Here is a 17,200-nt window from a genome sequence, read left to right as displayed (position 1 = left end):
GTTGCCAAAGCTGTCTGCTGAGTGAAACGGTCTTTCTGGCAAAAGTAGAAGGGGTTACTCTGTCTGAGAGTTGGCCCAGGAGAGTCAAGTCGCTCACGAGAAAGGGGGTTGCTTAGCAGGGCTGGTTCCAACAGCCCTGCGGGACTTGAGCACCTGTGTGTCCATCTGTCCCAGCCAGTTCTTGGCCTTTCTGATCTTACCTCCTTTTGTAAACTGAACTCTTCATGTTTTCTCAGTTTGGCTGGTGGCCCCTGATGGATTTTCCTCTCAGGAAAGATTTTCTGACTAACGTCATCTTTTGTCTTGTGTGTGTGGCAGGCTGGGTTGCCCTGGGCCTCTCGGCTGGAACTCCCTAAATCATCTTCTTCTTAGGGTCATGGGGTGATCACTTTTTCATCTCTTAATTCTGTTTACTTTTTTCAAGAAATTGAGTGTGTTATGGGCAGTGGTTCCTTCTAGGGATGAAATTAGGTCACGTTATAATCCTCTTTAGCCCTCCCTTTAAAAAACAGAGGTGGGGGAGGGGACATACAGTTTATGTAAAACTGTAAAATTTATACTTAAAAGACTATTAGGTAGAGTTTGTTATTGGGGGGGGGCAGAAATGGCAAGTAAACAGTATATAGATGACCAGGAGGAACAATCCCAGTGAGAGTTTTCTCTGTTATTAGAGTTTTTCCTGAATTAGAGGATAGCCTCTGGGAACAGGGGACAGAAAGTCATGCTTGAGCCTCATTTGTTCTGCAGGAACTCGGGGTTTGTTTCTTCTTGAGAGACCCTCAGCTGCATCTGCTGTGTTTGGTTTCTCCCTCCACGCACTGTAAAATGCTTGGGTGGTTTTCTCATGTAGCTGCACTTGTGCATTTAATGGCTGTAAGACCCCGGGAACATCCCCCGGTTATGCTGTTAAAAGTTGCCCGCCAGTCAAGGGTTTCACGCCGGCTTATGAGAATGAAACTCAACAGTTTTCGCTGGTTATGGAGTTGAGTGTGTGTGAACCCGGACCTTCGTATCTCCCTCCCTCACATCTGTCATCTATTTGCCTCAAAGTCCCTAGCTTATCCCTTTCTCCTGTTTTTTGTTTGTTTGGTTGGTTTTTGGTTTTGTTTTTTCACTACTGTGGGAAGAGTGGTAAAAGAGGGACAGTAGAAAAGAAATGTTTTTTTTTCTTGTCCAGGAAAAAAAAACACAAACATCTGCCATTTGCTGTTGATTCTCATAGAAAAGTTAGTTGTTGGGTTTTTTGGTTTGTTTTGAAGTACTTTTTTGATCCTATAGTCACTTCAGTATGAAGAGTATTGTAATAAGCTCACATGGGTGTTTATTCGTGTAATCTCTAACCAGATGGTAATTGTTATCTTACCTTACAGAGAAATTCATGGAGCACATCATTACATACCATGAATTTGCAGAAAACCCTGGACTCATAGACAATCCCAACCTTGTGATACGGATATATAACCGGTAAATACTCTTGCTCTTTCATTGTTTATAATCGTTAAATATTCTTGCAGATTTTTCTTTCCCTAAGTGCTATATAGTTTTTAACTATTCTTTCTCACTATGCCATTTCATATAAATGAGCTAAATGGGCAGCGACTTTGGAGGGAAGCTGAAGCTTCAGCTTTATTTTCAAGCGAGGCTTGAAATGCTGCTCTGTTTTACTCATTGTGCTACTTCTCTGCTTGGAGAAGTTCGGCTTGAAGCAAAGGTTGCTTATGTGGCAAGAGACTGAGCTGATCGCGTCTTCATTGGAAAGAATAAGGGCTTTGTTCCAGCGTTTCTGCTTCCTCTCCCGCCCTATCCTCTCTGACGGTCGTGCCTGGCTTTGCTCTCACAGTTACTACAGCTGGGCATTGGCAGCCCCCATGGTCCTCAGCCTTCAGGTCTTCCAGAAGAGCCTGCCCAAGGTGAGTTGTTGCTCCCCAGAAATGTCTGCAGCACACAGCGCTTTGAGAATCCTTGTGTGCATGTCTCTAAACTGGGTGCTGTTCAGTTTTACTTAATATTATAAAGTTAATACCATCAGTCAAATCATCTCATGCCCAGAAATCCAGGAAATTGGCTGGGCTGCCATATCTGTCATTTTTACTAGATACTTATACTAGTTTCTGATTGTGTGTCAAGATTGAGAGATTTCACTGATTTTTAGTTAAATATAGGATAAAAACATTTCCTCCTATTAATATGGCAAGATGCAGTAGGAAGAGGGCCACGGAAGCGTGGCGTCAGCATGGTTCCTTCAGCTTGTGGCTAATGAGCCTGTTACGTAGAAAGTGAGGCTTGGAATCTGTCCACCAAGGTGATGTCATCAATTGGTCCTCATAACTCGTGAGGGCAGAGAAGGGAGAGCAGCCCACCTGCCCTTGAGAGGGGCCAGACCACCCGGCCTGACAGCACGGAACGGCCATGAGAGAGGGCGCCGGCGGGCCGAGGCATCGTCACCGCCCTCTGGTTGAGGGGAGAAGAGGGGTCGAGTGCCCTGTGCCCGAGATGCTGGACTCACCTGTGCTCACTGTTTTCAGGCCACAGTCGAGTCCTGGGTCAAAGATAAGATGCCAAAGAAATCTGGCCGCTGGTGGTTCTGGCGCAAGAGGGAGAGCATAACCAAGCAGGTAACTGAGCTGGAAGCGGGCTGAGTGCCACGCACGGGGAAGTCCCATTTGGGCTCCGTGATGCTCTTTCACGGTAGTCGGCGCCGTGTGTGAACAGTTCCTTGTGCGGGTCAGATAGCGGTGCTTCGCGTGCGTCGCTGGTCACCTTCACTGCCGCCCAGTGGTGGCGCTGTGTGGCCTTCTGTGTACTGGCAGGAGGCCCGGGCACAAGACCGCGGGCACCGGGCTGGTGAGGGATGGCGCTGCGCCGTGACCGCAAGTCCACCCCCAGAGCTTGCCCCCTGCCCCCAGGAGGGGACCCCGTGCCCTCAATCCCTGCCCAGGCCTCGTGGGTGTGGCCCATGTGTCTTATACTGTGTGGCTGAGCTGGTGTCCTATCACAGTCCTTACCCCTGGCTTGGTGGCAGCAGCTTTTTGCACACACAGCGGTGACTTCTCGCTCAGGTTTCTGTCCTTTTGGCTTAAGCTAGAGGAAGTCTGTTTCTTTAGCGTTTTCGATTTGTGGATCCAGACAGCACTTTTGCTAATTCCTTGAGGGAGCTGCTGATGGCTTTTTGCCCTCACAGTAGGGCGAGAGCTGCTCATCATCACTGTTGTCCTGTCGTTCCAGCTGCCAGAGGCCAAGGAAGGGAAAGTGGAGGTCCCGCCGCCCAGTGACCGGCCATCAGGCGCGAAGGAGCCAGCCAGTGGCAGGTGACTTTGACAGATTTACATAATTCTTAGTCAGAAATGTTTTTGTTCTGTGGACAGTCAGTGGCTTCATTGTGCCACTCAGGTAACAGATAACTTCTGCTTTTCTTGAAAAATATCATTAGCCTAGGGAATTCCCTGGTGATCCAGTGATCAGAACTCAAGACTCATTGCTGGGACCCTGAGTTCGACCTTTGGTCAGGAAACTAAGGTCCTGCAAGCCAAGCCATGTGGTGTGGCCAAAAATATATTTATGTCTGTATATGTATCATCAGCTTAGAGTCAGGATACTCATTGCTGCTTCCTAAGCACCTTGCTCCTGCTCTGGAGCCGTGGAGACAGGTGCCCCTGACATGCAGGCCTCTGGGAAGCAGGTGTTGGGGAATCATAAGATGTGCTGTGCCCTGGGGCCCTGCTCCCTGGCTGGCAGGTGCAGCAGGAGACATGACAGAACCTCAGAGATGGGTGCGGGTCCCTTTCGTTTCTTGGAAGGAGTCTGCCCTGGACATGTGGACTGGCTGCCGGAGGGGAGGGCCGCGATGCACCCATTCTTGTTTCTGCCACCGTGCTCCTTCCCCCATCACATCTTTTGTTTTCGTCCCGTGCCTGACTCTTGGGTTCATCTTCCTGTTCTTTACCCTCTTCTTTTTAAAGGATTATATAAAATCTTTTTTGTTAGTCTCTTAAATCACTGTAAGCATTCGTATTTTCTATAACTTGTACCTTTTAAAACATACATATCCCTTTCAACAAGAATGGGCAGACCTAGTAGCAGTCACCGGTTCTAGCAGAAAACAGCCAGTCATGGCAGGAGAGTGACCCTGGCTAGTCGTGGAGGCGGTGGAACATGCAGCGTGGACCCTGGGTCTGGCTCCTGGGTGGATCTGGGACTTCTCTGTCTCCTTCGGATCACGAATGAAAAGCTGTTGTCTGTAAATGTCCCTCAGCCTCTCCAATAACAGACTGTGTTTGACAGGTCGGCTGAGGACGACTCATCGAGTGATGAAGGGTCCCAGGAACTGGAAGAGTCCATCAAGGTGGACTCCACCCCCACAGAACCCCCAAGCCATAGTGGCACAACCTCCTATAAGAAGTCTCTTCGTCTGTCCTCAGACCAGATCGTGAGTCCCGTGTGGTCTGGGTGGGTCCAGTCTCATGAGCCATAGTAACTGGTCACCTTGACGAGACTCCCTTTCTGTCCGCCCAACCCCGTGCCTCATGTGGCCCAGCACGTGGCCATGTAAATATTCACATGTGTCCAGGAGCAGCAGCCCCACCCCTGGGGCCCCTGGGATGCACTTTCCCCTCATTCACCCCCAGGCCTCCTACCTCCATGTTTGGGAGTGAACCAGAGCACCTGTGTTTTCAGCCTGAGTCTGACACATCCAGACTGGCTCTGGGCCCCATGCTGTCTCATAGGAGCCACAGCCAGAGGGAAATGACATCTTACCTAGATGCAATTTCCCCCTTTCTGTAAATTTCCCACTTTTCACCTTCACCCATTTTCAGTATGAATTGGTCCTGCTGTGCCCTAAGGAGGAGGAGCGCTGGTACACAGGCCATCCCGGGGGGCAGGGAGGGGACCAGGGAGCAGGGGTCAGAAGGGCCCTTGAGCACCTTACACACAGTTCAGGCTGAGGTTCCTCAGTCCAGCTCCCAAGCCCCAGGTGCAGCCCCGATCCATCCTCCCAGAGCTGGGTCCTGAGATGCTACTGGCAGTTTGGGGAGTGTTGAGTTCTGTTCCAAAACTGTTTTCTGTTGCTTTTCCTTGCTTTTTTTGTTTTTTAACAGTTGATTTGTTCATGTATTTCTGTCCCTGTCTGTTCACACACATTTATATATTTTAGAGATTAGGATCGTTTTTCATGTAACCTTGTATTGTTTAAAAATTAATTTTAATTGGAGGCTAATTACTTTTCAGTATTATGGTGACTTTTGCCATACATCATCATGAATCAGCCACTGGTGTACATGTGTCCCCCATCCTGAAACATTGTATCTTAGTAGTTTCTCTGACCACATTTTCTTGGAAAGTGTGACTTAATTGTTGCGTGTAATTCCGTCAAAGTGATGTGCCTTTAATTTTCAAAGCTCTGATTTTGCTGATTCTTACGCTTTTTATGAAAGGCGAAACTGAACCTCCAAGATGGTCCAAATGATGTCGTGTTTAGTATCACAACCCAGTATCAAGGCACCTGCCGCTGTGCAGGGACCATATACCTGTGGAACTGGAACGACAAGGTCATCATTTCCGACATTGACGGGACGATAACCAAGTAAGCGGGAGCCCTGGGGTGGCAAAAGGAGGGCCCAGCTCAGTGTGCAGAGGGCCAGGGGCCTCCTCACCTGAGTGACCAGCCACCAGCAGGACAGTTTCTTAAACTCCGTGCACTGAGAGGTCCTCAGTGCAGTCCCCACAGAATCATTCTGTGGATGGAGGAGGTGGGTGGGGTCATACAAACATAAGGCCAAAACAACTTCGGGGAATTCCCCTGGTGGCCAAGTCAGGACTCAGCACTTTGACCTGTGAGGACCCAGATTCATTCAGTCCCCGGCTGGGGAACTAGGATCCCGTGAGCCTGTGGCGCAGCCAAATGACAATAATAATAATAATAACAGCTCTTGGAAAGATTTAATTATTCGGTCTCCAAATTCTGGCACAGGGAGGAAAAAATAGAAGCTGTTGTGGTTAGAGAGAAGAGGAGGCCTGTGTGGTTGTGAATGCTCCCTGGCGTGAAGGGCTGGCCCTCAGGTCTGGTGGCTCTCAGAGCTGCTGGGTGATGTCCTCGGCTTGTGCACACACAGACCATGGAAACCGTCTTGTGGGCTGTCACCCGCCCCAGGCCCTCTCCCTGCCCCAGCGGCTGCTGTTACGGAAGCTGGTGCTTCACGAATAGTCAGACGCTTGGCTCCTGACGCCTCCTCCTGTTTCCACCCTCTCAGGTCTGATGCTCTGGGACAGATTCTTCCGCAGCTGGGAAAAGACTGGACGCACCAGGGTATCGCGAAGCTGTACCATTCCATCAACGAGTAGGTGCCTGACCCTGCGGCTAGCGAGCTGGGGTTTTGCTGGGCCTATAGAAATAGTCCCAGGAAACCTTGTTTGTGATCCAGCTTTCTCACTCTCCTTTCTCACACCTCACTGGAGCCTCCTACAAGGGGAAGTGTGAGCCACCACCCATGGGACTGGAGCCGTGTGCCTGGCGGGTGACACCTTGTTCTCGCACAGGGCTGCGAGTTGTAGGCACTACCTGTGTCAGTAGTTACAGCTGTACTTGGGTTTGTAGCTGTAGTTTAATCATTTGCAATTTTTTGGAGTACTTTTAACTGTCTGTCTTGAAGTGGGTAATACATGTGTGCATGGGGGAGTCAGTGTGCTAGGTGGTCTTCTCCATCGAATACCTTTTGTGAGAACATGGTCCTGTGGCCTTTGTGGGAATCCTAATACATCCGAGTTAAGTTGATAAGCAGAATTGCAGTGTCTTAAGCAGAGGTTGAGAATGTCCCAATATGAAAATTACGAGTATGTCAGTTACCCAGGTAGAGTTTTGTTCCTTGTTTTATAGAATGATTTGCATTCTGGAAATTGTATTTGTAAATAAGATCCTTTGTCTCTTTCATCTACAGCATATCCTTTAAAGACAGCCCCCAGTTTTAAATTTTATAATTTGGCTTCTGTAGACATATTATTACGTGAAAGTTTAGCATAATCCCTAATCACATCTCCATGGTGTTTTTCATGGAGTGGTGAGATCTTTATAATCCTGATGATACTTGTATTAAATTTAGGAATTTGACTTTCATGGGAGGTGAGAGGAACTTTATTTGGACCTTTGAAAAGAAAAAATGCATTTTTCCCTCTTTAGCTGACCAGCACACGGGCTAAACAGGACGTATTCTCTTCCAGGAACGGCTACAAGTTCCTGTACTGCTCGGCCCGCGCCATCGGCATGGCCGACATGACGCGCGGCTACCTGCACTGGGTCAACGACCAGGGCACCATCCTGCCCCGCGGCCCCCTCATGCTGTCCCCCAGCAGCCTGTTTTCCGCCTTCCACAGGTGCGTGTGCGTGTGTGCGCGCACGTGTGTGTGCCTATGGGGGCCGGGGCCTGCCTGGGCTGTATCTATTACAGAGCTTCTGGGTCTGAGTTCATGTTATTCTAACTCACACACCACTCACCTGGTCTGTGCCAGACACAGCTGAGAAAAGTCAGGCTGGCAGAGATGGAGAAAGATATCAGTTATGAAGGATTTAGAAAAATGGATGGTTGTGGGTTTTCAGACCACATACCAGGGAAAACTGCCATTTTGGATTTGGTGGTGATACTTCTATTTTTCTTCTAGGGAAGTAATAGAAAAGAAGCCGGAGAAGTTCAAGATTCAGTGTCTGACCGACATCAAGAATCTCTTTGCCCCAGCTCAGCAGCCCTTCTACGCTGCCTTTGGGAACCGCCCAAATGTAGGTGTCTCCTCCGGGCTGCACGCGCGGGTGCCGTGGGAAACACGCACAGGACGGTGCTTTAGGGTGCAGCTGGGTCCTAGTCTTCAGGCGTGCGGGCGCAGTGAGGTCTCCTGTGCTGGGTGGGTGCTCACTTCATCAGCATTATTCCTCCCGCAGCAGGGAGGTGCAGGGGGCAGAGACCTGCCCTGGGATGCCTGTGTGTGACCAGGGGCTTGAGTTCTATTTCCATGAATTCTAAACCGAGCCTGGGATCCACTCCCCCAGATCCAGGACTCGAGCACTGCCTCCCCACCCCCCAGCCACGAACGCTTCCCTTCTGCTGCTCTGGGGCCTGGAGTCTCCTTGGCGCCCACGTTCTCTGGCTTCCCGAGCACCCTCTGCAGTGTGCGCTGGCCTCCCTCTTTAGTCTGTGTCTGTCTAAAGCTCAGCCTCGGTGGTGGCTGCCCCAGAGCCACAGTTCTCCATGCACAGCTTCCTGTGATGCGACGCTTCTGGCTCTCAGTGTGCCCGAGAACTTCTCAGTAACCACCCTGCTCTGTGTTCTCTGCGGCAGGACGTCTATGCTTACAGACAAGTGGGTGTCCCAGACTGCAGGATCTTCACCGTGAACCCCAAGGGCGAGCTGATACAAGAAAGGACCAAAGGAAACAAGTCCTCGTAAGTGCATTCCCGCTTCTCAGCCCTGGCGCCGTGCAGCCGGGGGCCAGGTGTCAGAGCTGTTCCCACCCTTGGAAGCCTCCCCTCTGCCAGGCTCTGTCCCCTTCTGCCAGAGCATCCTCCCCTCTGCTGGGTCATCCCCCACCTCTGCTGGGCTGTGCCCCGCTCTGCAGCCGCCTTTGTGGGGTGGCTGGGGAGCCTAGACTCTGAGGAGGGAGGTGGAGCCCTGGGAAGGAGGGCGCCGTCTGGGACCCTTCCTTTCTGAGGTATCTGAGTACCTGGCTTCGCAGCCTGCTGTCTCGTGCCCTCAGGTCAGGTGCTGAGTCATGGCGTGTGTCCTCCCCACTCCCAGGTACCACAGGCTGAGCGAGCTCGTGGAGCACGTGTTCCCACTTCTCAACAAGGAACAGAATTCCGCCTTCCCGTGCCCGGAGTTCAGCTCCTTCTGCTACTGGCGAGAGCCGATCCCCGAGGTGGACCTGGAGGACCTGGTCTGAGGCAGCACCCCTGGCGGGGGGCTGGATCGCGGCCCCCGCAGCAGGGGAGGCGACCGGCCTTCTGCTGGACAGAGGACGCGGGGACCCTCCCGGCCACAGGTGTGGGACGGCGCACTGCCCGCCGGGCACCGGCAGGGACGGGCTGGGGAGCTGCCGGGGCCAGATGCGCCCCCTGCACCCTCCCGGGCCCAGGGCTGCCGTGTGGTGCCACGGCCGGCGCAGCGAGAGGCTTGGGCCCGAGGCCCGGGCTCCAGTCACCGGCCGGGCCTCCCACATGCTCTGTGTCGAGTTGCGTGCCGGGTGCTCCTTTAATTGCATAATTTAAGAAGAAGAAAAGAGAAGCTAAGAGTGGACCAAACGTTGCACAAAGTAAAGTGTTCTGATTTCCACTGGGCAGTTGAGAGTGTTTCTGAGAGCAAGGCTTGCTTGTAGGGAATCAGGGTCCAGTTACTGGTGTTGTCTGAGCCGCCCGCTCACTTCTCCCGCGGGCTCCTCCCTCCACGTCCTCCTCCACGGAAGCAGGAAGCTGGCTCTGGCGCCTGGGGCTTCGGGGAAAGGAAAGACCATGGCCTCACCCTGACCGTTCCTCGGCAGGGACCTGACTGTTGGGTATTGGACCCACCAGAAGGCGCGGCGGGTCTCGCAGGCTGTGTGTGATGTCGTGAGAGTGGTGCTGGCAGCAGGAGTTGGTTAGCCAGCAGGGAGACTCCGTTCTCAGGGAGGCCTAGAGATGCAGACGTGTGCTTGTGCCAGGTCCCAGGAAGGGGTCTGTTGCCCCTCCCCGTGCCTGCAACTGAGCAAGCCACTCAGGAAGGGTCCCGTCCACACGCCCCTCTGTGAGCACAAGTCTGCAGAGATGAGCAGGTGCAGACAGCCCCCTCGGGCTTGAAATCAAGAGAACTGGTAAGAGGGGAGGCCCTCGGGACCAGTGGCGACCACATGCAGCCCTGCGTTGGGTGAAGAAACGGTGAGCAGGTTCCAGAGTCAGGGGGAGAGGGGGTGACACAGTGAAATACTGCAGAGCAGTGCACACCCCTCCCCCGCACTGTGGTTTCGGGTCCGCCTCTTGCTTTCCCTGTGCTGTTTTTTGGGGACATTCCTCTTTTTAGTTTGCTCCACCACAGTACTGTTCATCTCGAGCTGGAGAAGTGGGGGTGGCTGCTCTCCAGAGCAGAGGGTTGAAGGTCCCGGGCTCCGTTGAGCTATGTTGGAGGCAGAGCCCGGAAGCCATGTTCCCAGAGAAATCAGACATGCTTCCGCCAGCGCAAACCTTCCCACCACAGATGGTTCGAGGATGCATCGTTTAGACCTGTTCATGGACCGCAGGTCAGGAAGCCAGGTTGAGTTGCTCATGTGAGGTTCTGCCCCGTTAGGGACATCATAGTCGCCCACGGCTCCTTCCTCTCACGGCTGCCAGTGGCGGCCTGGCCCTGTGCTCGGTGCAGGCCCTTCCCTGGAGCCGCATAGGCTTGTGTGTGCGTGTGCGGTACGGGAAAGCTTGACACATGCCTTCCTGTCGTCCTTCCTTGATTGTCCTTTAAAGAGTTTCTCATGAGACAGCTTCTTTTCCTTGATGAGTTCTCCTCTCGGGACGGGGGCGTCTCAAAGGGTCAAGACTGGGAGCCCGCGCGGGAGTGTGTCGTCTTATCCCTGCACGTTGATCCGCGGGTGTCACCAGTCTGCCGGGTACACGTGCTAATCCACCTGAGTGTTCCTCCTCATTTAAAGAAGCCCCTCTCGCTGAACATAGATGACAACTATCGCTCGAGTGTCATGAAAGTATTGTTTGTGCTGAAAATCCATTGCCATTTGGTACAAATGACATTTGTTCTTTCTGTGAAAGAGAGATGCCCTCGTTGTGTTTGTACACAGACCTCAGGAGGAGAGCTGAGAAGGAGCGGTGGCTGCTCGCCGCTCTTGGGGGCGGGCGACATCTCGAGGAGCCGCCTCTGGGTCACTCTCTCCGCCAGTGGAATGGCCGTGGCCCCTTCCCTCTTTCCGTCCCTCCCGACTGCATCCCACCCACCTGCACACCTGCCTCGGTGTCTGCACGCAGAAGCTCGTGCGGCTGTGGTGTCCCATCTGTGTCTCCGCGGGGCTCAGGAAGCACGCTCGCGGGCCCAGAGCGGGCAGGTTCGGCCCTGCGTGTGAGGACCACGTCTGCTGTGCTGTAGGACAGTGACTAGTTTTCAGCTGGAAAAAGGAAAAAACTTCTTAGCATGATGTGAGATGAAAGCTGCTGACAATCCAGGAGTGATAGCCACCCACCGGAGCCAGAACGGTTCGTGTCCCTGACTGCACACGGCCCTGCAGATGGAGTGCATCCTCAGAGGTACCGGCCAGACCCAAAGGAACAGGCCAGGAACGGACTTGCATTGTCTGCAGGTCGGTGAAGACAGACTCTCCCAGGGGTTTTGTCATCTTTCCGAGTATCATCTTAGTTAACTCTGGGAAGCCTTGTTTTCCTGCTTTAGAGAATGCTGGGTTTAATGAAACCAGTGAAAAGTTCATTTTGGTTTAAAGTAAGTGCTCTTTCCAGGTGAAAACTACTTTTTTGGGTTTTTTTTTAAAGGTAAGAAGAGGAAGGGGAAATGTTGCTCTTTTAGTCATTACATTCGGTCTCTGATGACGTTTGATTATTAGACACAGCAGTGCCACTAATACATTTCTTGAGTTGTCAGAAATTGTCAACATCAGTACTTACTTTTTGGCAAAGATAACTGTCTGAAAATGGCTCATATTTTGGTGCAGTGTTTGATGTTCAAAACAAAATGTTGCAACAATAAACGAACGTGAACTCAATGCATCTTGACCTTTTCCTTCAGAGGACATTTAAATTGTCTTTTCTAAACTCTTGCCAGAAGTTGCTAATTTCCATAAATTAGCATTTCGATCTCTGCTGACACTTAAGTTTGTGTATAGAAAGGGCTTCTTTTTGGTGCTTGTTTTTATAAGACCTGACTCCAAAAGTGAGGCTCCACCCGTAGGAACTGACCTCCCTTGCTTTGTAGGTTCTGCCAGGCAGCCATCCAGTCATACCTACATAATTTCTGGGGATCACCCCCTGACATCCTCCCGACTGGATCCCCCCACCTGTCAGCCCTGCTCAGGACCCTGGCCGCCCTGCCTTGCATTAAAGCCCTTTCTCTGGGTGAACAGCAGGTAGCCCTCCTGATGTTTTCATCAGCTGTCAGGAGACTCAGAGTGATCTGGGTCAAAAACCACACCCCATGTATTATTTAATCCCCTCGGGTGGCTGAGCCCACGTTGAACCCACCAACTCCCTTAAGCATGTGCCTCTACGTGGGGACAGCACCCACTTTCTCTGCTTGTTTTCGTGATGGAATGGCTGGGCGAGAGGTTGGGGAGTGGGGACTGCAGCTCTGTGGGGTGCCCTTCCAGCAAAGGAGGGAAGAGCTCAGACTGGTTCACATCAGGAAGAGAGTCCCTCCTGTGCGCTGCCCTCCCCGTTGCCGGGGCGAGGCGAGCAGGTGTGAGAAGTGAGTCTGTGCCTGTGCAGCTACAAGCGTGTCTCTGATCACAACTACTACTTTCCTTTCAAACCGCACAGTGTAAAAAACAGTCCAGAAGACGACAGGCTCACTGAGAAAGATGAATGTGCTAACGTGGGAGTGACTTCACATTGCAGTGCGTGCCGATTTTCGGTCTTTATTGCTGGTTTTGTTTGTTTCTCATCATTTAAACAGGGCCATTTGCTGACAGGACTGACACATCCCAGTCCTGTCACCGCTTATCTCAGGGTGCACCCTGACTTTTTTCTCAGCAACCCCATCATTTCAGAAGTTGTAACCTCATGCCTGATTGAGTCCAGGGCCCTGGTCCACATGTCTCACTCCCAGGCTCTCAGTTCCAGACCACTGACTTCTAGAGCGAGCTCTCCGAGCCACTCAGCCTGAGTTCAGCCCAGCCACTCCCTTCTCAAGGCTCTGACTCCTGGTGAACCTTTCCTCCTCAAGTCAGTGCAGGACCTGCTCTGAGCTGTCTACACTGCGTGTCGTGGACACAGAGCTGAAACTCACCACTGCAGTAGACGAGTCATAAGGCCCCGCCAAGGAGGACGCGGCACTCACCACTCTAGCACTATCTGTGGAATGAGGCAGGTCAGTCTCTGCCTTCTGTCTGGTTCTCATTGGGCGTTTGTGCCGCTTGGCCCCGGGTAAGGCCTGTGAAGGGGGTTGTGAGGGGAGAGGGCAGAGCCATGTGCCAACTGGGGTTTCCTGAAAACACTCCACGGCGTGGGGTTTTTCCCATGAGTCATATCTAGGAAGCCACAGCTGCTGACAGCCAGTTCCCCAGCTGTAGAAACAGGGTGAGCACACACCCCACCCCTCCGCCCTAGCTGGGGGGAAGGGGTAAGGAGGAAGGCTCACCCCATCTCAAGGACCCAGGGCCACCCTGTAATCTCACCGGTGAGCAGTTCTGGAAAAGGCATATAATAGCATAAGAGCAACTTGGTGGCTTGATTTAGGCCAGAGGACTTGTTTCTATAATCCACGTCTCTCCCTGGTACCTGCCTCCCCGCAGTGGCACTTAGTTGGCCAGCAGGTTTTACCCGCCTGACCAGTGAAAACGTGGAGCTAAGGGGGCTGTGTGGCTGCCGGCAGAGGAGTGAGGGGCCTGGGCTTCCTGGGAAGGTTCCTGCCTTTCCCAGACGGCCTCGGTGTGATCTGCTTCTGGTTCCCTGGGAGTGCGAGGTCTCTTAGAGCTGGGCGGCAAGCAGTCATGTTAGCTTGGACAGCTGCTGGTTAAGTGTGACTTTCAGCCTCCCCTGGAGGAGCCCCCCCTTTCCGCTGTGGGGGGCTCTGACCTCCAGGCACATCCGGTCTGTCTTTATAAGCCACCCATGACCCCACGGTGCACAGCCTGGATGCTGAGGGATGACGGTTGCACAGTTGAGATCCATGTATTCATGCTTCTACAGCCATTAAATTCATTTACTCCAGTTGCGCTTTTTAGTAGCAACCCTCAATCCACGAGGCACCAGACTTACACTGGAAGTGTTTTACGTTTTTATTGCCACTCCCTGTCTTTGCACTTGAGTCGTACATGTCATTCAAGGAGTCCCAACAAGCCACACGACAGTCTCTCCCGCATCATCCTCTCGGCCAGGCAAATGTTGCATGGGGGCAGGGGTGGGGAGGGGATGGCGAGCCAAGCCTGGGACAGCCCACTGTCCACCCTGGGTCTGTGGTGGCCTGTGCCACTTCAGTGTTTCAACTCTTCTCCTGCCAGCACAGTAAACGAAGACAGACGGCCGGCGATGGCTCTGCTCCAGTGAAGACAGATGCGGCGGGTACCAGTTTCTGCCGCCTGCCTCCTCTCAGCAGCTCCTCCTCGCTGTCCATCAGGAGGATGTAGTCCACCAGGCAGCAGCCGGAGCTCCGCGGTCAGCACCTGGTAGGCCCAGCCAGAGGCAGGGCCGGGGGACACGGGGGAGGAGCCGGGGGCAGGCGGGGTGCTTCCGACTCTCGTCCAGCTGTCCAGTCGGAGCAACAGGAGCGGTTGCCATGCTAACCCGTGGTTTCCCCCGCCGGCCACCTCTGTCTTGGAGGAGCGGCGGGTGTCTGCAGAGAGCTTGCCCCGTGCACCGGCTGCACACATACTGAATATATTACAGCTTCCGAGCGCTCTCAGCCCCTTCCCGCTCCCCGGCCGCCTCAGAGGTGGGAAAGAAAAGGGTACAAGAAGACCCCGCTGAAGGTGGAGTACATCTCGTCAAAGTCCGTGTGGGCCAGCCGGCCCCCCGTGACCACGATGCTGACGCTGTCCCCCGCCTTGAGGTGCACGATGAGGTGGAAGGCGCCCGGGCCCCCGCAGGTGTGCGGGGCCCCCTGCGGCCGGTGGTACTCCAGGAACTCTCTGCGGTAGCCGGCCGTGTGCAGCTGGGCTACGCTGGCATTGCCCACCGACAGGACAGCCTCCACGTACGCGTCCCTCTCGGGCGTGAGGGTGGCCGTGATCAGGTAGCGCCCATCGTACGGAGCCGTGAAGACCCCTGCAGGGAGGGAGGCGGACACCTGAGCACGTGGTCACGGTCTGTGTGCCGAGCGGGCAGTCAGCCCGGATGAAGGTGGACAGCTCACCCCCTGCCCACCAGAGGCAGGCCCACTGCAGGGGGATGAGCTGTGGAGATACGGTTGGAGGAGCTGGAGCCCAGACCCTGGCAGGAGTGGCCACTTCCAAGGGCTCTGGGGAGGGGGCCCAAGTCTTCGACCTGCCCTGTAATGGCCAGGTCACTGAGCTCTTAATCATATTATAGAGCCTCGGGGACAGACCAGGCCCTGCGCTCTGGGCACACGGCCTGCATCTCTGCTCAGCGTCACTGGAACCCATTTACTAAGAGCCATGGCCTAGACTCTGGTTCTGGGCCTGTGGGAGAACTGGAGGTCCCCACCCCTGAGTGCCAAGAGCCACTGACTGGTGGACACGCTGTCCCCACACCCCAGGCTGGGGGAGCAAGGGTGCCCAGGAAGCCGGCCATGAGCACACAGCAAAGCAGCCCTGATGCTAAAACCAGGGGACTGGGCAGCAGCTCCCACCTCTGCCCAGAACCAGCTGCTTCCCCAGAGCCCCAGCCACTGCGCGTGCGACCTGTGACCACTCGTCTGCTGGTGCCCATGGGCGGGGAAACAGCGGGGACCAAGGGGTCCCGTCTCCGCTCTCGCAAGTGAGGCACCCACAGCCCCTGGGGCAGCAGCCCAGGCTCAAGGCTGGCCTCCCGTTTTGGGGGCTGGAGCCCAGCAGACCCGTCCCGGCAGGGTGAGCGAGTTCTGGCTCAGAAAGGGGCAGTGGGAGGGCCCTCTTCGCCACCTCCAGCGGGGAGGCCGTCCAGAGCAGCTAAGCACGGGCGGACTCACCAGTGCTGGGGTCGTACACGTCCCCGTCGTTCACCAGCACCTTGTTGAACAGGACCACGCCGGCATCACTGGGGAAGGGCTTCCGGGTGAGCCCCGCGGAGAAGGACACGAGAGACGGTGCCGGAGCCCCTGGGGGACAGAATGCGCTCGCGGTCAGGCCCGGCCCAGGCCTGTGTGCGGTCCCAAGGGGCGGCCTCGGCCTCTCATTTCCCCTCAGGGTGGCCACCACCACACAGGCGGACACCCAGCCTCGCCCGAGGAGCAGGCGGCTGTGGGAGCGCCTGGGGCCCCGGGTGTCAGCTGGAGGCTTGGCGCGTGCGTGAGGTCTGGGGGGGCACCCAGGCCTCCCCTCCCACCCCTGCTGCCCTGGCTGACGTACCTGGGGAGGCTGCAGGCGGTGACTGGGGGTACCCTGAAAATCAGAACGCAGACACTCCATCAGAACCCTGACAGCCCCTCATTTCTGAGTACCTTCTCTGCCCCTTGTTCCTGACATAGTGAGTCAGAGGATGGACACGTGCAAAGGAACACATCACCCGACAGAATATACGCACCCATGATACGTGGAACTAACAGAAGGGAGGCTGTCATCCTAGAGAAGGCAGCACCCTGCCTAAGCCAGGGGCGGCTGAGAAGGAACGGCCCTGACTGCCCCACCTGGCAGCCGCATTGCTTCCTGCAGGCGAGCTGTAGCTGGCCAGGGCCGGGCGCTTCTAGCTGTTGCTGGGTTTAACTCTGAGGGCGGTACTATCCTGTGACAGCTGATGTGACCTCCCCCACCCAATGCCCCGGCTCACAGCCTCAGTTTCCTCGTGTGTCAGAATGTCAGCCATGGTGCTGGTCACAGAGCTGCATGTCTAGCACCTACTTCAGGACAGAAACGCTGAGTGCCCCTTGGCCTCTCCTCTGCCTCTAACCTCCACCTCCTGCGTCCTCCTCCAACATCCAACCTCTGCCAAAATCCAAACTCCTCCAGTCTCCTCCAGCTTCCTCCATCCTCCTGTCTCTTCTAGGCACCAACCTCCGTCCTCCGCCATTCTCCAGCTTCCTCCACCCCTTCCTCCAACCTCCATTTTCCAACGTCATCCAACTTCCTCCCTCCAACCTCCTTTATCCTCCTCTGTACTCCAACCTCCAGCCTCCAAACTCCAGCATCCAAGGTCTTCCAACCGCCTCCGTCCACCCTCCAACCCCGTCTACCCTCTGCCATCCTCCAGCCTCTGACTGCCTCCTCCAGCCTCCAGCCTCTTCCAACAACCTCCTCCATTCTCCAACCTCCTTCATCTAACCTTTTCTAACTTCCATCCTCCCAGCCTCCTCCAACCTCTATTCTCCAACCTCCTTTCACCACCCTCCTCCAACATCCAGCCTCCTCCAGCCTCCATCCTCCTACCTCTTCC

General features: G+C 54.5%; 2 protein-coding genes across 7 annotated transcripts in view; one reads left to right on the top strand and one right to left on the bottom strand.

The window, feature by feature from the left end:
* LPIN2 (lipin 2) overlaps positions 1-11,724 on the top strand; it is an 82,247-nt gene extending 70,523 nt beyond the window's left edge. For all 6 annotated transcript variants that reach the window (XM_088833383.1, XM_088833382.1, XM_055417147.2 and 3 more), the window contains 11 exons: positions 1,371-1,464; positions 1,841-1,910; positions 2,526-2,615; positions 3,226-3,308; positions 4,282-4,426; positions 5,433-5,581; positions 6,249-6,335; positions 7,213-7,365; positions 7,651-7,765; positions 8,322-8,425; positions 8,778-11,724. In XM_088833383.1, the coding sequence (XP_088689509.1) occupies positions 1,371-1,464; positions 1,841-1,910; positions 2,526-2,615; positions 3,226-3,308; positions 4,282-4,426; positions 5,433-5,581; positions 6,249-6,335; positions 7,213-7,365; positions 7,651-7,765; positions 8,322-8,425; positions 8,778-8,922 (1,235 nt within the window). In that variant the 3' untranslated portion in view covers positions 8,923-11,724. The remainder of the gene's footprint in view (positions 1-1,370; positions 1,465-1,840; positions 1,911-2,525; positions 2,616-3,225; positions 3,309-4,281; positions 4,427-5,432; positions 5,582-6,248; positions 6,336-7,212; positions 7,366-7,650; positions 7,766-8,321; positions 8,426-8,777) is intronic.
* Positions 11,725-13,938: 2,214 nt separating this feature from the next.
* The window catches only part of EMILIN2 (elastin microfibril interfacer 2), a 61,458-nt gene continuing 58,196 nt past the window's right edge, over positions 13,939-17,200 (bottom strand). Inside the window, exons 6-8 of the mRNA XM_055417140.2 lie at positions 16,180-16,212; positions 15,801-15,929; positions 13,939-14,938 (exon numbers count right to left, since the gene is read on the bottom strand). Coding sequence (XP_055273115.2) covers positions 14,601-14,938; positions 15,801-15,929; positions 16,180-16,212 — 500 coding nt within the window. The 3' untranslated portion in view covers positions 13,939-14,600. The remainder of the gene's footprint in view (positions 14,939-15,800; positions 15,930-16,179; positions 16,213-17,200) is intronic.

This window comes from Moschus berezovskii, chromosome 28 (assembly GCF_049115385.1).
Source record: "Moschus berezovskii isolate FMDL1 chromosome 28, NW_MosBer_1.0, whole genome shotgun sequence".
Classification (NCBI taxonomy): domain Eukaryota; kingdom Metazoa; phylum Chordata; class Mammalia; order Artiodactyla; family Moschidae; genus Moschus; species Moschus berezovskii.
The sequence above is the reverse complement of the archived record's forward strand: the minus strand, read 5'-3'. Positions and strand labels throughout refer to the sequence as shown.